Source organism: Dicentrarchus labrax, unplaced genomic scaffold (assembly GCF_905237075.1).
Source record: "Dicentrarchus labrax unplaced genomic scaffold, dlabrax2021, whole genome shotgun sequence".
NCBI classification, from domain to species: Eukaryota; Metazoa; Chordata; class Actinopteri; family Moronidae; genus Dicentrarchus; species Dicentrarchus labrax.
In genome coordinates, this window is record NW_026136721.1 from 20,968,982 (window position 1) to 20,994,287 (window position 25,306).

Consider the following 25,306-nt stretch of genomic DNA (forward strand, 5'->3'; position numbering starts at 1 on the left):
AGCTTTTTGATCTGATAAGATAAAGTGAAAAACAAATACTATGGTCTACACTGTATCTGATCACATCTGGTCAGTGTGTGTCTTTTGTTAGGTCTTTATTTCTGCTTTTATTTTAATCATAGACAAACAAATGACAATAGGGGGGATAGAATAAAATACTAACAAAAAAAGAAAATGCTGTAACTTTTCAAAATATGTATTTAAAGTTTTTGAAGGACAGCAGAGTAAAAGAGTTACACCAACAGCACTGCAACAAGGTATAATATCTGTGAAAAGATACTGAGGAATTAAATATACAATTATGTATATATTACTTACAGTAGGACACTTCAAGTCTTCTGTCTGTCGTTTGTGAAGTTAGCCTCAAACATGTTGAACTGGCTCTTTGAAGATGGGTTTATTTTGAAAATCTTGTCCGGATGTCTTGTATTGTTTCTCTCTAACCTGACTCCGGTGTGTTCGACTTTAACGATGAAAAAAGGCTTCGGAGTCCCTCCGGACACCAGTGGATCCTCTGAGGAAGCAGGTAAGTGAAACTCACCTGGTTAAAGCGGAATGCGCCACGTTCGTACCAATACTGTAGCCTATACGCTGATACTTTATGGACAAACTGGAAGCATTTAGAAGAAGTAAAAGTTGATTAAGGTTTGTGTGATTCCAGGACCTTTCATGTAATGTTGAAACTCTTTTAATTAAAATTTGAATTAGAGAGAAGATAGAAACCGCTCAAAAAGTTAGGTTTGGTCTGCTGCAGTGGTTTGTTTGTTTGTTTGATTGTTTGTTTACCTGTGTTAATTGTCATAAATTAAATAGGCTAACTGGTCCATTTGAATGTGTTATTACAGGGGTTGAGCATTTGTTAGTAAGTTATGAGTCAAAAAACCAATCTATCAGGAAAAAATAGCTTAAAAAATCCCCTCAATGCTTTCCCTGAGAGAGAGTTACTTTTTGTTGTCAAACTAGTTTATCCACTTTGAACCCACCTACAATAAAAGGAGCTGACTGATTATTCATTCAAGGCCACAGATACCTAAAGCTTGCTGTCAGCATGTGCACAGTGAAACCAAACAGTATTGTATATTGTGTCTTTTAGTGTCATATAACTTTAAAACATTTCACAAGATGTTCTCCAGAGACTGCACTGTGTTGAAAGCCCGTTTTAGCCTCAGTGTTCACACAGTCACTCTTTTCTCTTTCATCAGTGTGGAACAGCAGCCAGGATGATCCCAGTGGGTGAATTCAGAAACCTCGGCACAGAGCAGAACTCAAAGTTACGGGTCCTGAAACCGTGGTGGGATGTTTTCTCAGAGTACCTGTGCATTGCTATGCTTATGATTGGAGTCTTTGGGTGCACCTTGCAGGTGAGGCACCTACAAACCAGCCACTTCGTGATCATAAGCTCTTAAATCCTTAAATGTTAGGCTATGAGTGGAAACAGATTTAGAAACATAATTATTACTAACCTAACCGAACCCGCCTGATGAGACTTAAACATCCGCATCATTTGTATCTATTGTGGCATATCAGAATAGCTTGGAGGAATATTTTGTTCCTTCTCCATCTAACGGCACATGCCACAGCAATTCCTACATTATCTGACCTCCAAGTCAGGCAAAAACACAGACAGTGTAACTGAACTAACTTGTCTCTCCTGACCCACTTACTGCAGATTCAGATCACTAACTTGCTGCTTAATGTGTCTCTCAGCACCTGATTATCATTTCTGTGTCATGTTAAAATAGCACAGGAAGAAAGCAAAAGAATTAATATGTAATCAGTGATACTAAGTTATAAGTTCCCTTTCCTTTGTTTCATTAACACACTGTAGACGGCAATAAAGGTGGATGTGTTGCTTTATTAGAGAACGAAAGCACAGACAGTTCATTCTCCTAATCAGTGCAACTGTAGTGTGACAGACATACTGACAACAGCACAGCGGAAATGTCTAAGAGAGGACCAGTAATATGGACCCTGAGGTGTCTGTCTGAACCTCGACACGATCTGCAGGCAGTGCAAGTCCTACAAGATCAGAGGTTTAACTCTTTGCTCGCAGAAAACACACACAGACTACGCTGAAATAAGGTCAGAGTGAGGTAACTTTACCAATACGTGCTTAGTGTTTGTGAGAGAAAAATTAATTAGTCTTAATGAAATGTTACATCTGGTTAGTAGGAGTGGGCAATATGGATAAAATATTCTACCTAGGTTTAAATTTTATATTGCAGTATTGATGTATATTGTAAAATGTCTGGAAAATCCGTTCCAGGATCAAATCATAAGACTAGTGATTAGTCGTATGTACACCATCCTGCTGCTGTAAAAACTCCTTAGAGCACCAAATATGTTAAAATAGTTACACATTTGTGAAAAAAAATTTTTTTAGATACAAAATATGGATGGGTGACAAATACAAAAAAATAAATAAAGTATGAGAATGAACCACTATTGACCACCACACTTTCCCCCTGATACTCTGTGGCATCTACAATTAAATTAAATTTAATTAAAATTTTACCTCTAATTTGTTAGTATTTGTTAGTATGTAGCAGTTTATATACATTAAAGTGTTGAAATGAAACATCACTTTTGAAGTGGGGTTCCGCTACATTTATTTAAATTTATTTTTTTGTCTTAAACAAAGATGGTGAATACAAGGAGATAGTATTGTCGTCTATTCAGATATACTTTGACTTGAATGGTACAATTAAGGACTCTTGTCATGGTTTTTGCCACGTCACAGACTGTTTGGTGTATGTGTTCCCTTCTTCTTTCTCCTCCTCATTTATTCTTTCATTCTGTTTTCCACAGCTTACCCAAGACAAGATTGCTTGCCTGCCCAGCCACTTCACCAGCCCGACGCCTGAAGCTATCGACTGCAGCCACATTCGGTCCTACAGGGAGAATGAGACATCGCAGCACAAACTCGTCAAACCTGTGAACCCCATCATCCTGGAGGTAGTTGGTCGCAAGAACAACCTGGACATCCACCAGTACGTGTTTGTCAACCACTACTGCTACGAGAGGTTTGTCCACTGGTATGCAAAGTTCTTCCCATACCTGGTCGTGATCCACACTATGATATTCATGGTAGCAAGCAGCTTCTGGTTCAAGTTCCCTGGGACATCGTCTAAAATCGACCTTTTTGTTACCATCCTCGGGAAGTGCTTTGATTCACCCTGGACCACGAGGGCCCTGAGTGAGGTTTCTGAGGAGAGAGGAGAGGAGAAACTGGTTAGTTGGAGAAGGAACACCATGTCAAAAGATCCCACAGATCGACGAGCAGATGACGAGGAGACGACAGGGCTTCTCCGCTCCTCGTCTGTAAAGTCTAATCCAGAGAAGAAAAGTCTAGAGCCTCAGTCGACCCCCTCCGTATTGGATAAGAAGGAAGGAGAGCAGGCCAAAGCTCTGTTCGAAAAGGTGAAGAAGTTCAGAACTCATGTAGAGGAAGCGGACATCTTGTATGTCATGTATGTGCTACAAACATCACTGAAAGTCTTCAAGTTCCTTTTAATCATTATCTACACTGCAGTACTTGTACCGAACATTGAGATAGTAGTGCGCTGTTATGTTCCTCCCGAGTTGACTGGTTTTGATATCTTTTGCTGTAACCACAACAAAGCCCATCTTTTCTCCAAGCTTGCGTACTGCTATATCTGCTTTGTGGGAGTGTACGGAGTTCTGTGCATCTACACCCTCTACTGGCTGTTTCATAGACCTCTGAAGGAGTACTCCTTTGAGCAGGTCAGACTGGAGACAGGTATTAACGACATACCGGACGTGAACAATGACTTTGCATTCCTCCTGCACCTTGTCGACCAATATGATGCTCTGTACTCTAAAAGATTTGCTGTCTTTCTCTCTGAGGTCAGCGAGAGCCATCTTCATCAGCTCAACCTCAACTATGAGTGGACCGCCAAAAAGTTGCGTGCCCGTCTCGCCAGGAACACGAGCAACCGGTTGGAGCTCCACCTGTTAATGTTGCCAGGACTCCCCGACACAGTCTTTGAGATTCCTGAATTGGAATCGCTCAAACTGGAGCAAGTAAAAAATGTCATCATTCCAGCTGGTGTGGCAAAGCTAGACGCCCTTCAGGAGTTATCGCTGATCTACTGCCCTACGAAGCTCCAGCTGCCTGCCCTGAACCACCTCAAGGCCAATTTAAAGGTCCTACGTCTAGCTTTTGAAAGTTTAGAAGAGGTGCCTATGTGGATGTACACCCTGCATGGCCTGGAAGAGTTATATCTGAATGGTCCTTTAACCAATGAAGTGTCCAGAAGTGCCACTCTGGACTCCTTTCGAGAGCTTAGAGCGCTGAGAGTCCTCACTCTCCGCTCCAACCTTACTAAGATCCCACCCAGCATAGTGGATGTTGCACTGCAGCTGCAGCAGCTGTGCATCTATAACGAGGGTGTCAAGCTCCAAGCTTTTAGCAGCCTGAAGAAGTTAACCAACATAGTCTCACTGGAGTTAGCGGGCTGCGAGTTGGAGCGCATCCCAAGTGCTGTCTTCAGCCTGAACAATCTGCAGGAGTTGGACCTGAAGGAAAACAAACTTACCACTGTGGAGGAGATTTTGAGCTTACAGCACTGCCGGCGTTTAGTGACACTCCGACTGTGGCATAACAAAATCACTTACATCCCTGATCATATCAGTAAGCTGCACTCCCTGGAGACGCTGGATGTTAGCTGGAACAAGCTACGCAAGCTTCCCTCTCGGCTGTTTTATTGCACCAAACTGAGGCACCTCGATGTCTCCCACAACCAGCTCACCTCTCTTCCTCCTGAGGTGGGCATCCTGCAGGGCCTCCAGTTCTTCTCCGCTGCTTTCAACTCTTTAGAGACACTGCCAGAGGAGCTGTTCTCCTGTAAAAGGCTAAAGACGCTAGCTCTTGGCAACAACTGCCTGCCATTTCTTAGCTCCAGAGTGGCCAACCTGGCCCAGCTGGTCCGGCTGGAGATTAAAGGGAACCGTCTGGAGTCTCTACCTGTGGAGATAGTGGACTGTCCCCTGCTGTCTATCAGTGGACTGGTAGTAGAGGACAATCTGCTGGATCTGCTGCCATCAGATGTTCGAAACAGGTTGACTAACGGTTGAGCCTGCAGAGCTGAAGACTCTTTGCTCTGTGTGGCATGGCGGTCTCACTTGCGCGAGTATTAACAGAGAGTGAATCTAAGACACTGGGTGGAAAGACAGGACAAAAAGGGAAATCCTAACAGACAACAAACGATAACCAAACACTGAAAATCGTATTTATAAAATCGGTGAAATGTGTTTTCAAATCTGTGTCAGTGAGTAAAAAATCAACTTGCACATGTTTTTGAATTTTTTTTTAATGCATTTTCTTAAAAATACCTTTTTAAATAAATAAATAAAGTTTATATGTTTCCTGTAGAAACAGGATTTTCATGTAGTTGTTTTTACTGGTGTAGATCACATAGTAAGTTTAACAAGAAATATTATAAATTCAGGCTTATAAATTCAGGGTTAGATTATGGTTGTGTGGAAGAGACAAGGCTCGACCTTCAGATTGTTCTGAAGCAGCATTTTCACTCAGAATCGTGTTTCATTTGCTGAATATTTTGTGGATTCTTCAGAGCACAAGTCAATGGGTTTTCTAAATGTGCTGTATCCTGTTGGACAGGTTTTTACAGCATGGAGAAGTGTTTCCCACATTACGGTGGCTCATGTTGCTCGCTTTCAGGCACTAAACAAGGGGAAGGAGAAGAAGCCTTTCAGTAGCCAAATAATAGGTATTCATTTCTTTGTTTAGTATCCTGTCAAATGGAGAAAAGACTGATATCATATGTATGATTATGAGTCAGATGAAAGTAAAGTCAGTGTGATAGTCTGTGCAGGATTCAATAATTAATCATTTACAGAGAGAAGCAAGATAGAACTATTGTCTGTAAAATGGCTTTTAGATAGGTAATATATTCAGTGTAGTGATGTCTGTGGTGAAGGGTGATAAATTGTTCATACATACATTCTTTCAACACATTATGTAGAAAGTAATGCCTTCCCTAGATTTTAAATTTTAATTTTTTTACTATCTCTTCAGCAGAATTGAACTTTAAAAGTAAGTAAAGTTGAGGGAAACAATATATGATTTCCAGACAATGCTGTTGAGCAATATTACCCAAAATATGATGTTTATTTAATTGCACAGTTTGCACATCATACTCTGGTGCAGATACATTTAGAGTGCCTTTTGAACACACTGACACAAGGAAATAAAATGACTTAAAAGTCTGTTGCTAAACTGGAAGTCGTTGTCATACAAACAATCACCCATTTTCTTTCTTTCTTTCCTCCTGCATTCCCTCTGTGTAACATTGTGTCTCATCCTAGACACGCATAACAGACTTATACGCCTCAGCCAGGGCTTCCACTTTTCAGCCTGAACTGCAGCGCGGACGTGTCCTGGCTTGTATGCTACAGTACAAGTTAAGGACATACCTCTGTAATACTGGCGCATACACTGACCTGGCCACGCTGCCACATGCCTGCAAGGCCGTGAGAAAAGGTTTTTTCTTTTGTATTTTATCATTTAGATGGATTCGAGTATAGTGCCAAAAGTTGTCAAAATATAAAGAGAAAGAAGCTGCACAGTAGAAATTGTATGCCTAATGTCACAATGCTTTGTCAATCATTTACTTATTTCTTTTCCTCTCTGAAGATGATAGTCAAGCATGTCACCAGCATTAACCAAAACACGTCATTGCGACTAAGGCTCGACTGGAAATAACAACATGTTATGTCTCCAAGGGGGTTGCTTTAAGTTGTTAGGGGTGATATCTTCAGTTAGAGGTGGTGTACTGACTTGAGCATGAAATGCTTCGACAGTCATATTAGTGGGGTGTGACTTCAGGTCTGATTGTACTAATGCTGTGTTTACATTTGAGTAGGAAAATCAGATTGGGAGTTACTGTTGTTCCAATGTCAAGGTAGAGTTCCTGCAACTTGATGAAGTTAAAGTATAGACAGTTTGTAGGTTAATAGAGCATGTTCTGGTGTGCCTATCTTGGTTGTTATTGCACATAACACCCACGAAGGAGAACTCTATTTAGCGAAAAGCATAGGTTTGTATTTTTTTCTAATCTCACATGCCCATACATTACATACATACATACATACATACTCACCTATATACATCATTTCCCTATCCATACGGGCTGTGAGGTGAGGCTTCAGCAAGGAAACACAGTCCAGGGGAAACAAAAAGAGATTGATTTAGCCTCATATTGGCTTCAACTGAACTTCAAAATGCGTTTTTATACAGAACGACTGTATAAAACTGTATTTCGTCCCCTATTCCTTACAATATAGTTGTGTTAGACCAATTCACTTTTTCAGTGTACATGTGGGCATGTGAGTATTGTATTAAAGGTCCAGTGTGTAACATTTAGGAGGAGCTATCGTCAAAAATTTAATTGAATATACATACCTATGTTTTCATAAGTGTATAATAACCTGAAAATAAGAATTGTTATGTTTACAGTCCTTTGTACCTACATGGAGTCCGCTGTGTTGAACCGCCATGTTTCTACAGTAGCTCAAACAAACCAAAAACTGGCTTTAGGGTGTTTTGTGGCTCTTGTTTTGCGGCCGTAGTTTCTCCTTCAAGCTTGCAAGGGGAGACTGAAACAACGGAGCTGCAATCTGAAACTACACAGATAGATTACCATTAAATCCTACAGACATAAAAAATTTGTGAACCACTCACTAAAAGTTTCTAGAGCCCAGGATGATTTCTTCAACTAACAGTCAAAAATCCAAAGAGAATCGTTTTACTGTATTACAGGACAAGCAAAAGCTGCAAATTCTAATATTTGATAACATGAAACCATCAAATGTTTGGTATGTTTGCTTGAAAAATGACTTCAGCAATTAACAGAATATCTGTTGATCGACTTTGATGCAGCCCTGACAGAGAGCTAAGGGGCAATCCTTAAGGAAGAGGGGTCTAAGATTGGGACCATGCGACATCCTCAATTTGACTTTGGTTGGCAGCCTTTTCTGCAACTTCATCCCTCATTTCTCTCTCTCGCTTCAGTTACTGTCAGCTCTCATCTGTCTAGGAAAGGCAAAAACACACCAAAAAAAGAGGTGTAAGCATGCACTTAGTCAGGCGGGTGTGTTAAACACTTCATTCCTTTATCATATTCTCTCATCTCAAACAGGAACAAAAGTTCTCCCATCAGACACTTGTCTCATTGTTGTCGTCACCTGTCTGTGTGTGCTTGACCATGTGAGTGAGGGAGTACGCTGATACTGGTTTTTCTTGTCTACTCCTACTTCTCGCAAACTTGTCCCTGTAACTGTATCTCTCCCAGCTTGCAGAACAAACAAACCACAACAGTGTTTATACTGCACAGGAGTATTTGCACATCCAACAACACACCCACAATTGTGCTCACTGAAGTCAGGGAGCTCTACCTAGTGGCAGGAGGGAGGTCTGTCTGAGGCTGCATTTTTCATGTTTACAACTGTTTTGTGACTGATTTAGTTGTAAGGGTGTGAGAATATATTGAAATATTATTTGAGGTTGTGTGTCTTTATTACACAAGATGAGGGAGTGGTGGCGCAAAAGATGACCGGAAGCTGTTTCAAAACCCAAGACAAGCTAGGAAAATCTGGGCAGGGGAAGTAAATGACGCCTTTTTTTCCTCAACAGCTACTGCGGAAGTACCCTTTGATGGAGGCATTTCACCTCGGGCCGCTTCAGTAGAGTTGTTCAATGCCCAAAAAGTCAAATACTGTGGTTGGACTGCGCAGCTCCTAGCTGGAGGCTACATGTGGGACTATGTAAATCTGAAAACAGGAAGGTGAAAACAACATGAAACTGCAGACTGCAGGATATTAAATCCAGTGACGGAAAAAGTATTTGAAGCTCTTATTTAAGTCCAGCATTCAAAGTTTTACTTGAAAAGACTGCTAAAGGTATTATTGGCCAAATGTATATAAAATGTATCAAACACTAGTACTGTAAGTGTTATATTTGTATTATTAATGCATTTTAATGTTGTAGCTGGTTCAGATGGAGCCCATTTGAACTACATTATATTTTGCAAGGTATTAATGTATAACACATTTTAGTAAAGTAACTTATAACAATAGCTGGCAAATAAATGTAGTTGAGTAAAAAAGTACAGTATTTCACACACTAACATACACGGTCTTTCTGTGACATGATGAGGCTCTCCGCGGCGGTCCGGCAGCACAGTAGTTGAACTGTATCTCCTTTTTTGGCTGCTGAAGTTGGCCTGTGGCAAACAAGCAAACAAAATACCCATTCTACTATACGAGCCCTGAGCACAAACATCAGCAAATTGTGCCACCGTTACCTACAAGCCTCAACAAAACAGGGCCCTCATTCATTTTGAGTTGAGATCCTGCTATCTATGTGACCTTTGAGAGGGTTTTCACAGCGCAGTGCATTCCAGTGAGGAGTTATTATAAATGCCCTTGATGAATCACCTTGGGGAAGTGCCTAACACTTGGAAAATGTAACACAGTTAACATAGTACAGAAAGGATTGTTTTTAGGGCAGAATACATCAGATCGTTATGAATGTAAAGGGAAATGTTATTAATGTGTGTTGACAAAGGCCCCTTTAGCAGCTGAATTTAGACAAAATAACTGACCCTAAATGGATTAAGTTTATGCTTCAGTTCTGCAAATTAAAGAAGTGTCAGTGGTTCACAACCTTTAAGCCTTATGACCCTATCTTTCCCTGATCTTATGACCCGATCTACTTAGAAGCCTGTCTTGCATTGGTCAATGAGCTATGAGCAGTTTCACCAGTGATTATCACATTTAAATAAGTCTTATTGGCCAGAGGAGGTAAAACTTTCCAGTATTCCACAAGAAAGGCATTAAGAGAAGTCAGACAAAATAAGAAAGAAGTTTTTTATGTATTTTTATAAATCAAAATGTTGTTTTTGTCATCTTCCGACTCAAAGATTTACCTTCTTCATTAGGGACTGTCCTCCAAGTTGGGAAAACTGCTCTACACAATGGTCTAAATTTCAAAGCTAAATACATTTCCTTAAAGAAAAAAATTTATTAGCGAAAAATACATAAATGACCACAGTGTCTTCAATGGTAGCTAAATCAGTATACTGTTTACAATAAAAACAATGACTTCAGTTCAAGTTTAACACTTTATTTTGTGCTTTCTTCTTCAAATATTAAAGTGAATGATATCACTTTTGTTTTAAAAGTATTTATATAAATAACATTTCAACAAATCACAATAAATGTTGCTATTTACAAAGTCACGGGAATATTCAGTCCTATTCCAACAATAAATAAGAGTAAATTCAAAGTCTAAGTACGTCTAATTAAGAGAAACAAAACTATGAAAAGCAATCAGGGTGCACCATGTCAAGTTTTGTAATTTTCTTTTTTAAAAACATACACAACTGTTACAATTCTTACAAATAATGCAATAATTACAAAACACTGGGGAAACTATCTACAAATGTGCACTCCCAATTAATAGGGAAAACAGATATATAAGGTGCCTAAATTGCACTGTGCAAAAGAGGTGTCTACTGTATATAGTCACCCATCCACTGAAAAGAAGCTGCCTGTGACACATATTAATGCTGAGCCACTATTAACAAAAAATAATCCTTTACACAGCAATGAATTCAAGTCACCAGGTTTGAAGCAAAAATAAGGGTTAGGTTAGGGTCCCCCAGAAGGCACCCAGCACCCAGACTTCTGACTAACTATGAATGTGAGCGAAAAGCAAGTCAATCATATCGGGCACACATGAAGCTCGGGCCACGTCTATGGCCGTCTGACCGCTGACGTTGGCGTGCTTCAGGTCGGACCGCGGTGCCAAGAACTCCACAACATCTCGGTGGCCTTCCCGGATGGCAATGTGGATAGGCAGGGCGCCGCTCTGATCCGGGATGTTTACCGAAGCGCCGTACTCCACCAGAACCTGCACAGTGTCCAGGAATCCTGTCCGGGCTGCATCGTGCACAGGCGCTATCCCATGTTTGTCCTGCATGTTGGGGTCTGCTCCTTTTTCCAACAGCAAGCTTGCAACCTTGGAGTTTCCCATCATCATCACCTGTGGCAGATATCGGAGGAGAGGGGAAGAAGAGCGGAGTTAATTTACCACCATTGTGTAAATGTTTGTCTGGATTCTCTCAAATACAGAGACTTTAACAGGTTCAACAGCTTAATCAATAATTCAGTGTTTTATTTTAGTCCTGAAAGTCCCTTCTAACACGATCTGTAAAGTGAGACCTTAAAGAGTAAAACAATCTTTATTGACACTCACCTCTATACAATCAGTTTATCGAGTATGTGAAACAATTACAACAGTCCTGAAATGAATCCTCCCTTTGTGAAGGCTTTTATGTTCAGTTGTTGTTAAAACTGTTTTAGAGAGGTGTTGATGTATTTCACTGAGAGGTTTTATTTTACAGATAATTAATTGAAGCTTAAAGTCAATTATCAGGCAGACATTCCCTCAAATGTGAGGCTGGCTTTTTCTTTGTTATTTTACAGTTAATTACATATCTTTGGGTTTTGAACAAGCAATTTGAAGACATCACTTGGAGGTTTAGTAAACTGCAATGAACATTTTCCTCAATTAAACACAATTAACAGCACCACCAAGTACAACCTCCAAAATGATTAGAAAGTTTAAACAACACAACTCTGCTCTAAAGCAGTTTCAACAAAAAAAAAAAAAAGAGTAGTATAACCTTCATGAAGGTAGGATTTATAACAGGGCTGTTGTATTACACTGCACTAATAAATAACATGGCAACTGAGTGTATATCCTCTTTTTTTTTTATGTATTTCTAACAAGTCAAATCATCAAACACTCCACATATTGCTGCTTTCCACACAATCTCACGCACTGGGATTTGGGTACAACTTAATTCTAACATAAAAACATAACTTAATACACGGTGCTATAACACGGTTATTATGAGGAGGTAAGGAGATGGTGTCTGTAACCGAAGAACCACCCGAACTAACATATTAACACTATATTTAACACCTCGGGGAATATGAATCATGATATTTCTGAGAAGAGGTCCTTACCTGCAGCGCAGTCCGGCCAAATTCATTGAGAGTATCCGGATGCAATCTGCATTCCTCCAGGATCCTCTGCACCTCGCTTGTGTTCCCTTTGGCTGCTGCCGCCGTCAAAGCTTTACCGGCATCCATCTGACTAAGGACCATTATAGTCTCTCTCTCTCTCTGCCTGTTCGGTAGATGTACAACAACAACAACAGTCAACCACGGGCTGGTCGTGATGGCAGTAACGCTGTAATAAACAGTACAGAGATGAAACCTGGATTCAGGAAGGTTCACTTCGTGCTACAGCTAGCTAACGTTACTACAGCGTCCGGCTAACATACGCTTCAGTTCCCCGTTGACGCCATGTTATCTGACTGTAGCTAGCGTAACGTTGTATCGGGTTGATTCAACAAAACGTACGTTTTAACAAAGCTGTGTGAAAGCAGTTGTTCTATGGAGACAGACAGAGAGAAAGACAGGGGTCACGTCAACTCAATGTTATAAACAATTAGCATCCGGGCTAACCGCTAACGTTAAAAAGAGGACCAACTGTAGAGCTTTTAAACATACCTTGTTCGGTTCCTCGATGTCCACAACGTCGCTGAGAGTTTATATCCCGCTGTTTTCTAAGACCAGTAAATTTCAAATAAAATCCAAACAGTGGCGGTTTATCAACATTAGAAAATACATTTGCGCGCTGAGATCAACACAGCGGTGTGTCCAGACTACAATTTACAAACATTGGCGAGAACACACGCCGACCAATCACAGCTCGCCCAGAGGGTGTTGCTCTTCCATATATGGTAAAAGGGGCGGGGTTACAACTCTGTTTCTACACTATCACTGTGGTAACAGCAGCGGTCGACCAATCAGAGCCTGTGGTGAAGAAAGCGGGCGATTCGTATACGTTGATGTCTTCAAAGGCAGTTCATTCACATTTCTGACCTTTAGTTGTATTTCTCCAGAAGCAAGTGTGGAAAAAAGGCGGGTGTAAGTTTTTAATTTTAGGCGGAATTTAGTGACTGTGATTACACAATGCATTACTACAATATGAGGACAACATCTGCCCTTATGTGCCATTGCAAACTCTTGAGAAAAACAATAGGGCCACAACAAAAATACAATGGTTACTAATGAGACATTGTTTGGAGGGAATAATTTCATTAAACATTTAAATAATTTGAAGTGGTCCCACAATAGAAACATTAAAATCAAGTTGCACACAGATTTGATAAAAACAATACGTTAAACAGAGCAGGTGAAATTTAAAGACATTCTTTCAGTCAAGTCAAAGTGATCTTAGATGCTCCTCTGGAAGTGCTGCAAGTGAGGAATATAGAGTAATCCGCCAGGCTTTAGACATTGGTCCTTAGCTGGTAGTCTAAATAAAAAGAGAACAAATGTAAGGAGAAATTATATACATTTGAAGTCATTAAATGTGTGACCACTTGCTTTTAAAACAGTACAATATGTTGCAAATATTCACATTATATTGAAGTCTAGTGAAAAAATGATTAATGTACCTCCACTCTGTGTAATGTACCGGACCCACGGTAAAGCCTGGTAACCACTTTTTTCAATGATCTTCATATATCGCACCTGGTGAAAAAGAGACAGGGAGACGCATAACATGTTGAGGCAAGTAACATTAATGTTCAATACCAATTAAAATCAAATCTAGTTTGCCAGTCTAGCACACAATATAAGCTCTTGCAGGGCCTGACTTGACTATCTAACGACTTGTAAACGCTCAACACAAAGCAGTTATGTCACTTTATCTTTAGAGCTTTAAAATTTCCACATAAAACAAGATATAACATGTTCTGACACGCTTCAGATCCAAAATAAGTGTTTTTCTCTCAGATGGACGTGACTAATACTACCACACGGCTTGTGGTTATTTTGACATTAAAAGTTATTTTTAACACACCTGTATTCCTGAGACTGTGAAGTATGGGATTTCAAATTTGACAGTAATGGGAGGTTTTCCCTCAAGCTCGTCTTTCTCCACACTGGGCAGACCAAAATGAGCTCTCATTAGAAACTCTTTACCTCCCTGGAGGGGTGGATGCAGACACAGATGAATGTATTAGACATACAGAGAGATGGACAGACATTTCAGAATGTAAAATACAATGCAATATACATTAAAGAGAGTGAATTCAATGTAGCTGTGAATTGCTTACAGGGAAAGACTTAATAGTCCACACCACCAGGTTCTTCTCAGGCACATATTTGGCATTTCCTGTGCTGGTTTTGAACTTGGGTGAGTCAGCATCACTGGGGACAGGGACCCTCACCTCCACATTATTTGCCACAGACTGTTTTTTAAATTGTCCCTTTGCCTAAAAATACAACACAATATAAGAAAATATCGTGTTAAAGCCTATTTCTTGATGTTACTCAACAACATCGCAACATTTTGGGTGGATTTGCTTTTATTGGACAGGACAGCTAAAGATTGACAGGAAAAGGGGGAGAGAGAGAGAGAGAAAGAGAGAGAGAGAGAGAGAGAGAGAATTACATGTAGTAAAGGGCCACAGGTCGGATTCGACTCCTTTGTCGCTGCAGCAAGAACTCAGCCTTTGTACATGGGGCGCCGGCTGTACCAGATAAGCTAATGGGCACCCCGCAAATGCAACTTTAACTGTTACTGTAACGGTAGTATGTGGTATTATTGTGCATTAACCATGACAGAAAATAAATAATAGTAATCTAATTCTTGTGCTTTTCATTCTTTAACACTTTTCTTTTTAAAGCATAGTGTTAACAGTGAACATATTCATAAAAAGGTTTGTAATTTTGTTGCCAGTGAAGTTAAAAATACAGCTTGAGTTACCTTAACCATGATTTCCACTCTACTGTGAGAGAATTTCTCTATGACTGATTCAATCCATATCAGAGGCTTCACCTGTAAGAGATGAATGAAAGGGTTTCATCAAACAAACCATTTTACAATTCACAAGCAACATAAAAAATACTTTTCTTGAGTTACATGTGCATTTTATTTAGTATACATGTTAATTTAAGTCATGTGTTTACACTGATAGCACTGTAAGGCTCATGGCACATGGTGTAAGTGACAAACAAACACAATTTACTGTGAATACAAGGTACTGAATTGGACTAACATGGGTATTGATGCGGTAGGACATGAGCTCAGACTCCCCATCTGGAGGAATGAAGGAGATTGTTCGATCACTCTCAAAGCGTGACAGACGGACGCACTGGTGGAACTTCACATCCTCCATCACCACCGTCTTTCCTTTGTCACCTGAACACAACACAATACAATCAGTGGTATTAATCTAAATATAACTAAAGCAGACGTACACAGATGGATGTGGTAAGATAGAAGCCCCATACGTACGTCCAGTGAGAGCAAAAAGCACTCGATCGTTGAGGCCCAGCCGCAGTTCAGGCATCCCAGAGAGCATGGTTTTCAGCTTGATGCTACCCACAATGTCACTGCTCATCACACTACCGTTAGCATTCACCTGAAAAACAAAACAATGGTAATATTTGAGTCCATTAAAATAAACAGTAAGCTCAGAAAAAATTACAAGATATCATGTTAATATTATAGTATGACATAAAGACACTACTGCCACTGCTATAGATAGTTAAATAAGTAGTAAATAATAGAAATAACTGACTAAAGAAAACCCTACACGCCAATACTTTATGTGAATATATACTTTAGGCAACACTTGCTCTATTATGGCCTATTCAGCATAACTCGCTTTAGGCTCTAACAATGTAAATAATATTAACAGACATTTACATACAAATAATAAGACTTTAGAATACATTTAGTAATTTAGTGACTGCCTAATTAAACAATCGACTGCAACTTTTATAAGAACAAAATGTCCTGTGATTAACAAAACAAGTGGATTTTTAAAAGTATAACAGCTCGGACATATATAAATAATAAATCAGCCCTACATCCTGTCTTACCAACACGTTGATGGACTCGATGACATCAATAAAGACCTCGTTCTTCTTGTATTTGATTCCCTCTGACCTCCAGGAGACAGCGTTGGTGACGGTGGTCGGCACCTTGGACTTAGCCACCTCAAGCTTGGTCCCTTCCTGAGTGATGTATCTGCAAGAGATGAAATGAGAAGAGATGGCCCACTGTGACTCAACTCTTTATCAAGATACGGTTATGTATGTCTGTCGTGTGTGTCTTGCAGAGTCTCACTCCTGTAGGATCTTGCTGTCGGTAGTCTGAGGGAATCCAAAGTCCATCAGCTCATCCAGCAGCTCGTAGACAACCACAAAATTGTCCTGAATGCTCTCCTCCTCCAGCTCTTTGAAGTACTCTGTGAACACCTGCACAATAGACATCGGCCTTATCTGTGGTGGCTCGGTGTAACTTTGGATTTTCACTATCTTTTGCTGCCATCTTCCACTGGTTCGTCACTTAAATACAAGCTAATCCTAGCAAACTGCACAACAAATATTTACAACAAATATAAGTCTATATGTGCGTCTCACCTCGACTAGTTTGTATAGAAATGAGTACACAAGGGAGGCGTTGGCGTTCTTGTTTGTAGTGGCCACCACTGTACAGAGATCAGGTCAAGGAGTATTTTGCACATTAATGTTTTGTTACAGTCGAAGGACGTGATGTTATGAATGAATGTCTGTCACAGATCTCAATAACTAGATGTCAGTAACATATACGACAAGGATACGGTACAGGTTGCTGTGTTTGATCCACATGAAGTGAACACTGCCATGTGACAGCACAGGGCAGAGGAGCCCCTCCTCTTCATGTTGCATGAGTAAAGGCATGAAGTGGTCAATCTCTGCCATGTCCACATCGCCTTTGTAGTTTCGACAAATCAGCACCTGAATGGGGTGAATAACACCACGTGGTTATCAGACAATTTGTAGTGCACCAGTGCAACAAGGAAATAATGTGTTTCCGACAGAAGTTACAAGAAACAATGTGGTAAATCTGGAACTATACATACAGTCTGACATGCAACTGGCTTTTGGACCAGAGCTAAGGATCTAAAGGGAAAAGCTGTTACCAACAAAGATGGAACAATGTTCAATGTATTACCCATTATAATGGATCACAATATTAATGACAATGTACTTTAATAACTGAATAATTGTTATTAATAGTAACAGGTTAAAGTTTTAGCTCCTCAGCTTTCACAAATGTGAGTAAATTAAATATCGTACAAGCAATTTGGATGATATCATCTTGGCTTTTACTGTTCTGACGTTCTATAGACTATTAAGTGATTAATTGAGAAAACAATCAGCAGACTAATCAATAATTAGTAAATGTTACTACGTATTATTTACACAAGTACTATATACTATACTTATGTACAAATTTGAAGTACTTGTACTTGTCGTGATCATATATAACAGTATAAAAGTTTTACTTTTAATACTTTAAATACATTTTCCTGATTATACTTACATACTTTTACTTAAGTAAAATTCTCTGCGTGACCCTGTACAATGTTGTATTAGTGTTTTTTATTAAGTAAAGAAGCTACTTCCTCCTTCCTAGTTGCAGCACTGGTGGAGGAAGTACATACTTGAAGTCTTCAGAAGGGCCGTGACTCAGTTTTAATGAGATTCCATTACTATTTAAAATGTTCAGAAAATCCACATTCAATAAAAAACGTTTTTTACAGACCCTGAGATGTTGATGTACTAGTGATGTTGTACAGTATACTATTTATACTATAATAATTAAGTTGGGATCCTTACATATTTTTATCCCTGCCCACAAAAATGGCTGGGCCCCTACAGAGGTCAAGTCAACAGGCCTTCCCCAAATCTGCCTGAGGTCACGCATGCGTGAGTGCAGGGGCGTGACCATCGCCTGCCAAGGCCTACGCACACGGTCAACCGCACACACACCCCTTGCAGCTGGGCCCTAGAAAGCTTTCTCCTCCCCCCCTTGTTTATGGGTGGGCCCTGCTGATTGTCACTTATCTCTGTGAGTCTGCAGATTCTTTCTACTTTAACATCAATGACCTACTAATAAAATGGAAAGATAAGATGTTTAAGGACCACTGTGTAGGATCCTTTAAGACATCTTATCTTTCTCATTCTCCTTCCTAGATCTGACGACCTGTGAATGAGAAAGGGCTGTGAAGCGTGAAGGAGAAACTACGGAGGTCGTGAAAGACAGAGAAGGCCCAATCTACAGCCAGTGTTTGGTTTGCCAGTTCTGGGCTACTGTAGAAACATGGAGGTTCAACATGGCGGACTCTATGGAAGGCAGCCCACTGTGTCAGTAGATAACGGAAACACGATTCCTATATTCATGTGATTATACACTAATGAAAATATACCTATGAATATTATATTCCATCTCTGCCAACAGATCCTCCTAAACGTTACACCCCAAAATAAAACAGGTCTAACCTGCTCACAATGCAACAACCAACAAAGGTTACAGCAGGTCAGACAAGCAGCTTTGATCGCATATGTTGCTGTAACACACCATTTTATCACACACACACACACACACACACACACACACACAGGGAACCATGTGTACTTGCATTTCTAAGCAACACTAATTTGTGTGTCAGGTTACAGTTCCTGTGCGGAGAGAAAAGGATGTTTGTGCCATGTGTGTGTGTGTGTGTGTGTGAGAGAGAGAGAGAGAGACAACAAAAAGATGGTGATGTTTGTGCAACGCTATGACTGAAGGCTACAGGCACACAGTGCTGCAGCACAATGGGTCACTCTCACTTAAGTTATTTAAGGCTGCAGCCTGGGTTTCCCACTGACAGACACGCGGAAGTAAAGAAGAAAAGGCCAATGAATGAGTGTGTCGCAAGCTATTTATTAATTTTTAACGACGCAAACGCTATTAATGTTTAACAGTTAAAGTAACAGTTAAAATATTACCTAAACAGCCAAAATAAGGAATAAGTGTTGGCTCTTACATCTTAAAGCCAAATAAGCAAGTGTCAACAATGAGGTGGAGCATTAATCTTACCTTCCCCTTCAGATCCAACACAAATATAGCGGAGGCAGACATCGTGTTTGTACCCGCAGGAGCGCAACATGCGAGTCCGCAGAGCACACAAAGTTTAGTGTAAAGTCCAACTCGAGTCTTCACTTGTTTGGATTTCGTTTCATTTCATGCGGACGGGACAAATCGATCAGCAGGAGGTGATCGTGGATTCCTTCGTGGCTTTTTCCTGAAGGTGTCGTGACGTCATCACACTCAGGTGAAACATTCACCAGCTCACCTGAATAGACGAGGAAGAGGAGGAGGAGGAGGAGGATGTGCTGCTCAGTTTATCCGCTAGAGTGCGCCACAGATATATAAATTAAAACAGCAAGGGCCAAAAGAAAAAAGGGACTTTATGACATTTGAATGATGTTCTTGTTTTATCTGATAGGCTAAATCTTATCATGTTCATGGCCAAATGTTTCTATAATCTATAAATGTAGATAATCTATAGCAAACCCTTTCTCCCCTACTCTGGTTAGTAAAACACATTGCGCCTGTTTTATAAGCCTACCCCCTGGTTTATTGTCGTGCACTTCTGTTTTCTTAATCTGTGCTAATAAATACATTGTTTTAAATAAAGCTTGTGTCAGGTTTGACTGACAGCGATGATCCTGTTCATACTACTGTCTCTGGTGGAGGGTTTGACCTGTGTTTTAATGCTTATTGCTGGTGTTTTAAAATGCAGTTCAAGAGAAATGTTTTTTAAAAGCTCTACATAATTAGTTCAAACATTTGTCTCTAAACACAGTTGGAAATGTCTGCTAAAAAACACTGCGCACCAACACAGTAGTTATCTATTTACTACAGAGCTCCTGCACATGAGGAGCTCTTTTTTCATCTGAAATTGTAGCACATTATAACACACTTTTTTACTGTTTTTTTAATATGGAACATTATACTTAAAATATGACTGTTCTGCACATTTCTCTACCCATCAAAGACCTTGTAAAGTCAACTTATATGTCACAGTTGTAAATGTCCTTGAGACACAACAATAATGTGGTGGCCTTAAGTTAAGGCATCATTGAAAACATTTTTGCTGTTTTGCAGAACACACTCACAAAAAGAGTACATTTTGTTATACGATAAAATAGATTACATTTTGCAAATGGACATCTCTTGATTTCAGATCACTTATGATACACCTTTGTATAAAGTAAGTCTAAACTAAAATTACAGTTACTAAACAGACATTTGCATTGAGTGAGCACAGGAGAAAAACACCACCACAGGGACATGGGTCAATCCCCAAGAGCAGAGCTTCTGACTTGACTACATCAAACATTGTTGCAGCATTGGTGGATGGGAAACTGGTGCTGGATCCTGTCTTTGTCACATCACTAGAGACTTTCCCTGTTGGTTTGTCCACATGGTCTACAGTGAAATAAAACAATCCAAAGTGATAGAAAAAAGAGGGGAAATACAAAAAGTAGGTAGCGATATTGGGTTTTTCAGTATTACTTTATTCCCCCTTTGATGATAGTCTCCCTGTGGTGCCTAGAAGACCTGGAACAAATATTAATTAGTTGCCTCTCGTGCATATTCTACAAAGTGTACACATTTTTCTTCTTTAAAGATTATGTTTGGGCTTTAATTTCCTTTATTTGATAGGAGAAGCCAAAGAGAGAGAGTAAAGTGGGGGGAGAGAGAGGGATATATGCAGCAGGTTGGAATCAAACCTGGCTGCTGCAGTCAGGACTCAGCCTTTGTACATGGCTTGCATGCTCTACAGGTGAACTACAGAGGAACCCCATGTTTTCCATTTTTTGAAAATATATATTGCACAAAAAGAGGAAACGATATTGTGTTTTAGCATTTTAGTTGTATACACTTCTGCTCTACCTTTAGCTGAGAGTATATGACCTGCAGCCTCGGGCCTTAGGGTTGTAGAAATACTTACTGATCACATGTTTGGGTAGCTCTTAAGCCATAAACCTTGCTCTACAAGATCTCCACGTATTACCAGCCATCCCTTGGGCCTCTCTCTGTGTTTGTATTATGCCTCAGATTCCAGCCTTCGTTCATATTCCTATGTCTGCTTTTATCAGCCATGTGTAGGAAGGCAGTGACTAAAAATAACACACTCCCATAACAGAGGCGTGTGAATGTGTGTGTCTGAGGGCCAGATGGAGATCAGTGTTTTTCAATATCCCACTCCTTTTGTCCATATACGTTTGGTTTTCCTTATCTGGACTCTGTTTATCTAATGAGCCATGACCCTACATATAACTATAAAGGAGATAATCTCGCCTTAAACATGTTGTCTTCACACAGGATATGAGCTATAAGAAGACCCTGCTAAAGGAGTATTCAAAACTTACTTTGCAATAAACTAGTTCAGTCGCTTTTAACATGTTCTATAAAAGCCAGGACGTCTGACACACTTCTCAGTTTGCTGTAGTTTGTTCCTTTTTTGAGTCAAGGTTAGTATCTACAAATATTTGGGTTTTAAATGTCGACCTCACAGCCTAAATCAATCTGAAGCTACAGGAAGAACATTTTTCCTTAATGTAAACATGGCTTTTATTCCCTGCAGCTTCCACTACGTGTAGTATTTGTTTGACTCTGCCTCTCTGCTTCATGTGATCTGGATTATACATGATCCCCCTATAGTAGCTAAGGTCTAACACAAGCATATGGTAACACTTCGCAGTCTTGTCGAAAAAAACAACCAGACAAAAAAGACAAGACTTTTCTTTTCCTACTGCTGCTGCTGCTGCTCCAACCAAGTTTCACAAGATTTGACCTACCGACAGGCAGAGGTTTCCTCTGCTATTTCCATACTATAGATACCAGACTACATTAGTATTTTATCATGGATCCCTTTGGAAATAGCTCAAGACAGGACCATTGGTCAGATGAAACAAGGAATTTGAATAAGCCACATTGGGCTTTAGGGAATTTTTACTATTTTCTAACATAAAGACAAAATGATCAGTTATCAAAAATGAATCAAGATAACAATTGTGGTATCAAGGCACAAAGACATCAGTTTCACTTATCAAAAGGAAATATACATTGTTTTTCATAGTTTTTCCTTGCCCCCGTCGCCAATACTTGCTCATGGTGGTACTGTTGGGTCTCTGTAAATGTTATAAGGTGTTCAGTCTAGACTTGCTCTATTTGAAAAGTGTCCTGAGATAACTTCTGTTATGAATTGGCACTATACAAATAAAATTTTATTGAATTGAACTGAATTAATTATTTTATTTGAAAATATATTTTGTAGATTTTTGTCTGAGAAAATATTTTTCAGTCATAATTTGTCTTCAGTCTCATTCTCATGTGGTCAGTTGTATTGATTCATGTGTGTATCATTACATCCCTAATTATAATTTAAGAAAATAATCTGCAAATTAATCAATAATGAATGTTTCAACCCTAAATGGCCGTGGTCAAAATCTGAAGATGATCCACAGTACTATAACAGTACTACTAATATTATATTAAAGAAAGGGAGGCCCAGAGGAATATTCTTTCAGAAAAAACAGGTCACAATTTCCCTGGTAAAAAGGGCTGCCAACAATATACATGGCCCTTTATATCATCTGTGTAACCCAGTAAAATTATTGATTGTAATCTAATATATGGTGGAAAGAAGTGCATCTACATCCAGGTCAATTAAACTGCTTGCTAGAGAAAAAACTACTGCTCTTGCATTAAAGCAAGCTTGTCCTGGATTACTTCCTTCACAATTTGTTGGAATATACCTAAATTTAATTGGTGGAAAGCTTATCAAAACCACAAATAACTAATTTCAAATATGACAGCACTGTTTTGGTGCCATGATAACTACAAGTAAAGCCCAACCAAAAGTTTAAGTCGAAAGATTTAATTGAAGGATTGTACAGAGCTTATCATTACGTATTAGGATCTGATGACCTGTCTAGTCCATTAGATGGCCCTAGTGGTTTTACTCCTGTATATGTAAATTTTACAAATATAGTAGGCACAAAAACCCCAATAAAACCAATAAATCAACTACTTTTAACCACTAACCACATCTCAAATCAATAAAATAGATGATAAGTTCAGTTGAGGTGAACTGTTTTGAACATCTTAATACAAAGATCACCTTAAATCCATCATAGTCCAATGTCATGCTGTCATGGGAAACACAGCTATGAACTATGTTCTGTAACCTCATCAGGGTCAAAGCTCAGCATGGTGGCTCAGAGTGAAAGAGATATTAGTGAGATTTCCTTTGAAACGTGCCTTGATAATCGCTGTGAATGCTAGTTTTGGAGTTGATACAGGATACCCAACAGAGCAGCTCATGACTTTCACCACCTTTCACTGATACAGTAGATCCACTCTCAGTTAGTCAGTGATTAAAATAAACAGCATCATTTTTTTAGAATACAAGTATCATTTGCATCCTCCTGCCTCCTGCAGCTGGGGATGCTGTGGTTCAGCTTGTTTAGCCCTCAGGTTGTCAGGCAGAGCCTTAACACACTGTTGTTGTTACCTTACCATCAGGACAATTGATGCCCTGTTTGCATGGTGACCTGACAGGGGAATATCTAATCTCCACCCCACCCCCACTCCACCTCCACCTTCCACTGTCAATTTTTGGAGGACACTCCCCTTCGCTTACGAGTCAGTGGTGTGAGATGCAACTCCACCCTTCTGCTGCCAGCTGGCCAATAGGAAGACAGCGACTATTATGTAAATAATGAGGTGAGGAGAGGATATGGATGACAGAGAGCATAGCAGGGGACAGGTGTCATTTGTCACCTGAGCCTCAGGTGTATCTGTCTATTGCCTCATGCACACATATATACACACATATACTCACACATATACTCTAATGAAGAGAAAACGGTCAACAATGGTGCTGCTAGTGATGGAAACATAAAATTTCCACTTAGATGCAATTAGCATGATTATTGGCTGAAATGACCATTTGAACCATATCAACAAAGTCTAACATAATTAAAAGTAAAGTGGATGCACAAAAAGCAGATAACCCTTTGCCCTCCATCAGAAGTGATGCTGTTGGGCGTGGAGCCCTTTACCCTGGAATGTGGGTCCCAGTTCCTGACAGACAACATACCACAGGTGTGTCACTGACGGGCCTGTCCCTGATGTCAAAGCTCTCTCTCTCTCTCTCTCTCTCTCTCTCTCTCTCTCTCTCTCTCTCTCTCTCTCTCTCTCTCAAACACACCTCAATAACAAGTGCACCTAATTAGTGTATCTCAATCCAACTGTGTGTCATGAACATGAAGTTTTTGTCAGCAAAGCACTTTCTGTAAACTAGTTTCCCTGCAGTCATCTCAAGTGATAACTCCTTTTATCTATTTATTCTGTAAATTCTAGTCCATGTGTAATTTTATGTTTTTATTCTCTTTTTTGTCCACGTCCACATATTGACTCGGCTACAACACAGTGTCTAACTAAGTGAGCAGAGAAGCAAAGAGAAACAGTGAGTTAAAAGTAATGGAGGAAAAGTTAACATAGATAGGATCCCTCCCAGCCACCCTAGATGAGGAGTGTACAACATTACTCCAAAAAAATCCCCATGGACTGTGGATCTTAAAGATCCAATTTTCTGTGAAAATATTATTCAATTGTTATATCCCAAGACGTTCCTTTTTTAATACCCAACTCTTGTTTAACGTCATATACTCTCCTAAACTGTTTCAGAATGTCTTCTTTCCACTGATGCAGAGACCTTTGAGACCTTATGGGATTTTGATCTGTGTCAACATTCATATCCTGGATTAAACTATTGTACTCCAGCCCCTAAACTAAGGTCTTGACTAACAATCTATATTTCAGGTCTTTTGATCTGCACCACAGAGCTTGCCAGGGATGCCCTCTGATCCATCTTCTCTTTGTCTTGGCCATCAAACCTCTGGCTGTATAAGATCTAATCACTTCATACCAGACATAATTAGAGGGAACACAGAACACAATGTGTCCCTTTATGCTGATGATATCTTTCTGTATGTGTCATGCACTGAGACTGCAATTTCTTTAATCCTTTATCTGTTGCAACGATTTGGGGAGATTTCAGAATCAGAATCAGAACTACTTTATTTTAGGTAATAAATTAAACCTGCCTATTATAAAAGTGAGCTTTTGCCCCTAAATCTGGACATTTCCACTTTTGAGAATATAAGGTTATCTTTTAAAATAACTACGAACAGCTTCACTTACCTCAAAGTTACAGAAACATAGTTTTACAGACCTCTTTAAGCCAAACTTTGGGAAACCAAATAGGATCTGGCTATT

General features: G+C 39.7%; 3 protein-coding genes across 6 annotated transcripts; 1 reads left to right on the top strand and 2 right to left on the bottom strand.

Annotated features, from left to right (window-relative positions):
* Nucleotides 1–443: 443 nt before the first annotated feature.
* si:zfos-323e3.4 (volume-regulated anion channel subunit LRRC8C) lies at nucleotides 444–5,398 on the top strand. 3 transcript variants are annotated; one of them, XM_051383829.1, is made up of 3 exons: nucleotides 444–526; nucleotides 1,203–1,361; nucleotides 2,809–5,398. In XM_051383829.1, exons 2-3 carry the CDS (start codon nucleotides 1,221–1,223, stop codon nucleotides 5,095–5,097), a joined length of 2,430 nt encoding a protein of 809 aa, XP_051239789.1. In that variant the 5' UTR covers nucleotides 444–526; nucleotides 1,203–1,220; the 3' UTR covers nucleotides 5,098–5,398. The 3 variants fall into 3 exon arrangements, with proteins under 3 accessions (XP_051239789.1, XP_051239790.1, XP_051239791.1); XM_051383830.1 differs by having other exon boundaries at nucleotides 505–645; XM_051383831.1 differs by lacking the exons at nucleotides 444–526; nucleotides 1,203–1,361 and adding an exon at nucleotides 1,376–2,082.
* Nucleotides 5,399–10,152: 4,754 nt separating this feature from the next.
* cdkn2d (cyclin-dependent kinase inhibitor 2D (p19, inhibits CDK4)) lies at nucleotides 10,153–12,923 on the bottom strand. 2 transcript variants are annotated; one of them, XM_051385334.1, is made up of 3 exons: nucleotides 12,628–12,923; nucleotides 12,079–12,241; nucleotides 10,153–11,089 (listed from the first exon to the last, which is right to left on the bottom strand). In XM_051385334.1, the coding sequence occupies exons 2-3, from the start codon at nucleotides 12,217–12,219 to the stop codon at nucleotides 10,736–10,738; spliced, it is 495 nt and encodes a 164-aa protein (XP_051241294.1). In that variant the 5' UTR covers nucleotides 12,220–12,241; nucleotides 12,628–12,923; the 3' UTR covers nucleotides 10,153–10,735. The 2 variants fall into 2 exon arrangements, with proteins under 2 accessions (XP_051241294.1, XP_051241295.1); XM_051385335.1 differs by having other exon boundaries at nucleotides 12,079–12,304.
* A 118-nt stretch (nucleotides 12,924–13,041) lies between these two features.
* ap1m2 (adaptor related protein complex 1 subunit mu 2) lies at nucleotides 13,042–19,287 on the bottom strand. Its single transcript, XM_051385333.1, has 12 exons — nucleotides 19,049–19,287; nucleotides 16,761–16,917; nucleotides 16,561–16,628; nucleotides 16,265–16,395; nucleotides 16,018–16,165; nucleotides 15,428–15,554; nucleotides 15,189–15,331; nucleotides 14,897–14,968; nucleotides 14,244–14,402; nucleotides 13,988–14,113; nucleotides 13,581–13,656; nucleotides 13,042–13,438 (listed from the first exon to the last, which is right to left on the bottom strand). Exons 1-12 carry the CDS (start codon nucleotides 19,088–19,090, stop codon nucleotides 13,413–13,415), a joined length of 1,275 nt encoding a protein of 424 aa, XP_051241293.1. The 5' UTR covers nucleotides 19,091–19,287; the 3' UTR covers nucleotides 13,042–13,412.
* Between the last annotated feature and the right edge of the window lie 6,019 nt (nucleotides 19,288–25,306).